At 47.5% G+C, this 7,136-nt stretch overlaps 1 protein-coding gene across 1 annotated transcript in view; it reads right to left on the reverse strand.

Moving 5' to 3' along the window:
• LOC134400404 (uncharacterized) overlaps nucleotides 1-827 on the reverse strand; it is a 38,722-nt gene extending 37,895 nt beyond the window's left edge. The window contains 1 exon segment of the mRNA XM_063128736.1: nucleotides 413-827. Coding sequence (XP_062984806.1) covers nucleotides 413-827 — 415 coding nt within the window.
• Between the last annotated feature and the right edge of the window lie 6,309 nt (nucleotides 828-7,136).

Raw genomic sequence — 7,136 nt, forward strand, 5'->3', positions numbered from 1 at the left:
CTGGTGTAGAAACGGCTAAAGTGTTCCAAACAAAGCGTAGGCGCATTGCCGATATGGACCTTACATTCACCAAAAGCACGGTCTGTCAAAATGTTGGAAGAATAGAACTGGAAAATAATAGAAAGCCAGGGAGACAGCGCAGTACAGCCTCCTATGAGCCAGGCCTTATTAGGGGGAACTAGAGCGTTGGACTGAGAGTTGGAAAACCTGGGCTCTAATCCCCATGGAAGCTCAATGGGTGACTTTGAGCCAATCACAGACTCTCAGCTCAACGTACCTCACAGGGCTGTTGTTGGGAGGATACATATAATGGAGAGGAGGATTACGTACGCTGCTTTGGATTCCTTGGAGAAAAAAGGCGGGATATAAATAAATAAACATGAAAAGTGTTGGGGTTTTTTGGCCGAATTACCTGGATATACACGCATGGTGCTCTTCACAGGAACGCTGCCGCCTTCCTTCATCTTCTCCTTTGTCAACAGCCTTGGCAACACGACCGGATCCTTTGCCATCTCGGCCGGAGTTTGATGCAGGTACTTCTCTTCTGTCCTATTTGTCACCAACTGCTGATGCTGCACCAGTTCGGGGAGCACCAGCGCCTGGGCCTTCTTGCTGGTGTCAGCAGACGCTGCGGGAGGTTTAACCAGCAGCGGCAGGAGCTGCGATGTCCCCTGGTTGTCCGGGTCCGGGGCAGAAGTGGACGGCTGGTAGCCCGAGAAGTGGGCCTCGCAGATATCCTGCTGCTGCTGCTGGTCCTCAGGCCTGGACTTGCTGCTGTCTGCGCCATTCCTCTTTAGGATCTGAAAGTCCTTTAGGAAAGAAGTCATCCTGCAAGAAAGCCAATGGCCTGTTAATTAGTTCGCTAATTACCTTTGATTTCTAGCAAAAAAGCTTCAGGGGGGATAACGTGAAGTCTGTGTTGTCACTTCATTCTTGGTTGAACCATCAAAAACATAAAAACAACAATATAAAAACAACAGTATCCATTTAAAAAACAGTTCTGAGGTCCATTAAAAAACAGACTTAAATGCTATTAAATGCCTTGCCCAGTGTTATGTTAAGAGTTAACATAAGTGTTAAGAGAGACTGAAAGAACTGGGCCTGTTTAGCCTGGAGAAGAGAAGATTGAGGGGAGACATGAGAGCACTCTTCAAATCCTTAAAAGGTTGTCTCACAGAGGAGGGCCAGGATCTCTTCTCGATCCTAGAATCATAGAATCGCAGAGTTGGAAGGGGCCTACAAGGCCATCGAGTCCAACCCCCTGCTCAATGCAGGAATCCACCCTAAAGCATCCCCGACAGATGCCTGTCCAGCTGCCTCTTGAAGGCCTCTAGTGTGGAAGAGCCCACCACCTCCCTAGGTAACTGGTTCCATTGTCGTACTGCTCTAACTGTCTGGAAGTTTTTCCTGAGGTCCAGCTGGAATCTGGCTTCCTTTAACTTGAGCCCGTTATTCCATGTCCTGCACTCCGGGAGGATCGAGAAGAGATCCTGGCCCTCCTCTGTGTGACAACCTTTCAAGTATTTGAAGAGTGCTATCATGTCTCCCCTCAATCTTCTCTTCTCCAGGCTAAACAGGCCCAGTTCTTTCAGTCTCTCTTCATAGGGCTTTGTTTCCAGACCCCTGATCATCCTGGTTGCCCTCCTCTGAACACGCTCCAGCTTGTCTGCGTCCTTCTTGAATTGTGGAGCCCAGAACTGGACGCAATACTCTAGATGAGGCCTAACCAGGGCCGAATAGAGAGGAACCAGTACCTCACGTGATTTGGAAGCGATACTTCTATTAATGCAGCCCAAAATAGCATTTGCCTTTCTTGCAGCCATATTGCATTGTTGGCTCATATTCAGCTTGTGATCTACAACAATTCCAAGATCCTTCTCGTTTGTCGTATTGCTGAGCCAAGTATCCCCCATCTTGTAACTGTGCCTTTGGTTTCTATTTCCCCTATTAAATTCCATTCTGTTGTTTTCAGCCCAGCACTCCAGCCTATCAAGATCACTTTGAAGTTTGTTTCTGTTTTCCAGGGTATTAGCTATCCCACCCAATTTTGTGTCATCTGCAAATTTGATCAGCGTTCCCTGCACCTCCTCGTCCAAATCATTAATAAAAATGTTGAAGAGCACTGGGCCCAGGACTGAGCCCTGCAGTACCCCACTCGTTGCCTCTCCCCAGTTTGAGAAGGTTCCATTGATAAGTACTCTTTGAGTCCGATTCTGTAGCCAACTGCGAATCCACCTAATAGTTGTTCCATCTAGCCCACTTTTAGCTAGTTTGTTAATCAGAATGTCATGTGGTACTTTGTCAAAAGCTTTGCTGAAGGCAAAGTGTGCCTTCAGTGCAGGACACGGAATAACGGGCTCAAGTTACAGGAAGCCAGATTCCAGCTGGACATCAGGAAAAACTTCCTGACTGTTAGAGCAGTACGACAATGGAATCAGTTACCTAGGGAGGTTGTGGGCTCTCCCACACTAGAGGCCTTCAAGAGGCAGCTGGACAACCATCTGTCAGGGATGCTTTAGGGTGGATTCCTACATTGAGCAGGGGGTTGGACTCGATGGCCTTGTAGGCCAGTTTAGAATCAAAACAACCAGGTTGCCAGAGTGGGCCCTTGTCTATACGACGGCAGTATTGCTGCGCCCAGCGGAGTGAGATGGGGTGCAGCTGCATTGACGCTCCTTCCCAGCGTCTATACTGGAAGGAGCGCAGTTGCGGGTTTACAGGCACTGCCGCCGCTGTGCCTGCTCACCCGAGGCACCTCAGAGCAACTGCACCCCCTCCTCTCTGGTAAGTGGGGTTTTTTTTTAATGGGAAAAGTTTTTTGACTGGGGGGAAGGAGGGGAGATGCGACCCTTCGCACCTGAAGAGTAAAAAGTTAAAAAATGGGGACAGGGAAGGGGGCGGGGGAGAACGGGGCAGCCAGAGCGAGCTCAGAGGTAAGAGAGCTGGCTGCCCGCTGCCCTGTTCCTCCCCCCTCCGTGGTGTTCCCAGCAGCGGCAGCTGACTCCATGCTGCCCCGTTCCTCTCTCTCCAGCTGCCGCTGCCGGGAGCACCGGGGAGGGGGGAGGAACAGAGTAGCTGGCTCTCCTCCCTCTGAGCTCGCTCTGGCTGCCCCGTTCCTCTTCCCGCCATCTGACCCCTTTCCCCTTTAATCCCCATTGAAAAAAATTAATCATTTCTAAAGATACCAGGGTTGTTCCTGCACGAACGACCCCCCTTCCCACAACACACAATCCAACTTGAACATCCATCTAAATCTTCAATATGTCAGCATTTATTGCAGCTACTCAACTGCTGAAAGGAAAAGTGCTTTGCACGTTTTAAGAGGCTTTCTCTCCCTCACCTGTTCCAAGACTAAGCCCTAGTGCCAAAAACAGGTTCTGGGACTACGTGGGGCTGCCTCTGAAGAAGGTTCAGAAGGTGCAGCTTACACAAAATGCGACAGCTTCGTTGATAATGGGGGCCAGGAGGTTCGAACTCTGGCCCACGTGTATTAGCTCCCCTGTATCTTTTCAAGCCTGATTCAAGGTGCTGGTTCTAACCTATGAAGCCTTACATGGCTCGGACCACAATACCTGACGGAACACATTTCCCGACATGAACCTACCTTGACACTAAGCTCAACATCTAAGGTTCTCCTGAGTGCCTACTCCAAGGGAGGCTCAGAAGACAGCAGCAAGGGAGAGGGCCTTTTCTGTGGTGGCCCCCCAGTTATGGAACGATCTCCCCAACGAGGCCCACCTGCCACCAACATTACTGTCTTTTCGGCACCAGATCAAGACCTTTCTCTTTTTCCAGGCATTTAGCAATATGTGATGAGTTTAACAATCCAGGATCTGTTTTTAGGTTTGGCTAACAGTTGATATATATTTAGATGTATGTTTTGTGTATACTGTATGTTTTGATTGTTTTAAATTTTGCATATCGTTTTTAATTGTTTTAATCTTATGAAAACTGCCTAGAGAGCTTCAGCTATAAGGCTATATAGAAAATAATAATAATAATAATAATAATAATAATAATAACAACAACAATAATAATAATAGGGATTCCTATCTCAAATTGAGTCCTATTTCAGGAAATCCCACACTCACTGGAAGGGGTGGGAGTTCTTATAGAACTTGATCCCATAACTGATGTGATTCATTTTATTTAGGGCATCCAGTCTTCATCGACAAAGATGAATGGTAACCTGTCAGACCAAAGTGAAGTATAACCTGGAAGGGAATGAGCTTGCCTTACCTGGGCTTCTAATCCTTGATCTTCCAATCTTTAATCTTTGGGCTCTCTACACTCAAGGAAGGGGTGAGTTCCTTGCTCCTAGGGCTCTCTCTCCCCAATAACTTTGCCAAGGCCTCCACGCCTCTGCAAACAAAGGACATGAGGTCACTGCATTATTTATGGCAACATCAGGGGGTGAGGTGATGTCAGTAGGCAGGGGAGCTATTACTTACCTGTCCCAAGGCAATGGGATGGGCTTCTGTAGGTTTCCATTGATCATCCATTGATATTTTAGGGATTTTTTTAAAATTGAGGTTTTAAAATTATTATTTTTAAAATCGTCATTTTTAAAGATAAAGAGCTGAAAGTTGGCACCATGATAGCTTTTAGGTAGAGCTTTAGCTGTACCAAATTTGAAACAGATCTGGGGGCAGTAGCAAACCCTGTTAACAACAACAGCAGCTTGCAATGAGTGAAGATACAGTCAGAAAAGATATTTGAGGGAAGGGGAGAATGTAACACACAGAGTACAGCAAAAGCTTCAAAGTACAGGAAAACCTACAAAAGTAGGAGTGAGTGAAGTTAATTTCAGATACATTGAATCTCTCACTTGTTCTTTATTTCAGTGATTTTAACATTAAGATGTTATGTAGAACAGATTTGTCTTAAATGTATGCTGTAAAATCAGACATGTGACCAAGGCTATGTTCAGGTGGGCATGCCCCCTTGGTACTGGACATGCCCCCTTGGGGGCAACCATGTTGTCCTCCTTTTTGGTTTCCAAAATATGGCCACCCTAATTGAAACAAATCAGTTGAGTGCAGCAGCGTGCGTTTCTGCCCTTTCAAGTCACGTCCCCGAGGTTAATGCCATTGTTACTTGCAGGGTATATTACATTATTGTGCCTGCCTTTTCACATCTGCTGCTATTTTTGGACATCAAACTCACGCTGTTACAGAACTTGCCCTGTTGTTGAATTATGGCATTGTGAGATGATAGCTACGAATATGTGCCTGAACGTTTGCGGAGAAAGAAAGAAAAAGGGTGAGACTCTAAATGGCCCCAAACACTATGAGAATTAGGGGGACTGAGATACTTGGTGAAGGACTTTACTGGGCAATAATTGGATGTTGACATGGAGGTGTGGAATATTTTGCCACTGTAAGTGGAGACATGAAATAATTGTGGGGCAGAGGGAGCAAATGAATGGACGTCCATACTCTTCTTTCAATGAACACTCCCCACATATAGATTCCCACATATATTTAGTATATTTAGGGATATACGTAGATATTTAGGGACACGTATATTTAGGGATTTCTTCTCCACCTGCCCCCATCTTCCCCTTCCTCTCTCTGTCATTTTTCCAGTACTTCTGGGGTCTCCAGCATGGATTCTCCAGCATGACTCCAGCAAGTGTTCCCCAACATGGGGTCTCTCTCTTACCTTTCCAGTAGTTCTGGGGTCTCCAGCATGGTGCCCTTGGGCACCAATGTGCCTAAAGAGACCTCTCGTGACACCAGCTAGGCTTCATGCCTCTCCTAATTTTTAATTTTTCTTAATATTTTTTAAAATTTATTGTTTTAACTGGGATGCTAGCATGCTGCCAGCACCATCTCTATTTGGGTTCGAAAGAGCAGATTTGTGTTTTGGAGCTCAGATCATCTTGGGAAATGAGTGTTTTGTCACTGGCCATGTCCACCATGGCGGCCATTTTATGAACGGGCAAGCCCCTCCCCCTTGGCAGCCATTTCATGGTAGTACCAATGGCCGAGTCTCAAAATTCCAAATTTTGGTCCACCTACCACAAGGACTCTTGCAGGACATGGATCACTGGCAAGATAGATGTGAAGAGGGAAGGCTGGCGGGCATCCCAAGCTATGTGGAGCTGCCAAGGATTGCCTCGAGGGCAGGTACTGGCTACATGTGTTAAGCTGCCAATCCCATCTCCCGCACCTCAGCCCTCGCAGAAGAGTGTTATCTAGGTATCCAGCAGCATGTGGCAGTTGGACTTCCCACTATTTTTCTGCGAAGTCACAGGGTCTATCACAAGCTTAGGCCTTACCCTGCGCTGTCTGAGCCTCTAATTTATGCCCTTGGGTGTCCACATGTGAGGGACCAAGTTCAGAAACAGGATGTCGGTTCTAGGTGTTCGCCTAGCTGGGAGATCCGAGGTGATCTGCACCGTCAACAACTCCCAATTCTGAACATGTCGATGATGAATTGCGAGCAACAGCACTGAGAAACTGCGGTTGTGATAAGAGTGTTAATGGCTCAACTGGGCTGCGCTCGGTGTGTGCCCAGCAGCAGCAGCTGTTTCAGTTTTACACGACCTTTTGAGTTCATGGCAGTGTCAAGGAAAATCACCCCCCACCTCACCCCAATGGCTATAAGAGGCCCCCAATGGCTGCGAGAACAGGTATTCGATTTCAGGTCGTAACGGCTGCTGTCTTCATCTATCTGTTTATGGTGTGTTGTTGTTGTTGTTGCTTTAAATCACTGAATCCAGATATAGGAAGAATACAACTCCCACTCTGCAAAAGCTCTGTTTTTCCTTACTTCTATTTCTTCTAAAATCCCGCTTTCCTCATCTCAGGAGAAGCAACGAAATGCGGCGCGCTCTTAGCCCGTTCTTCCATGAGCGAACAGTGAGGAGAGAAAATCCTCGCCCTCGTCTCAATTTCTTCCCCTCCCCTCCCCTCCGTTTGGTTTAGCGCGTTGAGCCTCGCCCCTCAGCGTCTCCCCTATTTAAATATGAGGGGGCAGGCCCTTTTTCAAACGCCCTGCCCGGGGGGGGGGGTCAAGCGAGCAAGGAAGGAAGGAGCTCGTGCCTTTTAACGGCTGTCTGTCTCGCGCGCCGCTAGACCGGCGCTCTTCTTCCTCCCCTCCTCCTCCCGCCGGCTATTCCTTGCGCGCCT

The sequence above is a fragment of the Elgaria multicarinata genome, chromosome 6 (genome assembly GCF_023053635.1).
Source record: "Elgaria multicarinata webbii isolate HBS135686 ecotype San Diego chromosome 6, rElgMul1.1.pri, whole genome shotgun sequence".
Taxonomy (NCBI): Eukaryota; Metazoa; Chordata; class Lepidosauria; order Squamata; family Anguidae; genus Elgaria; species Elgaria multicarinata.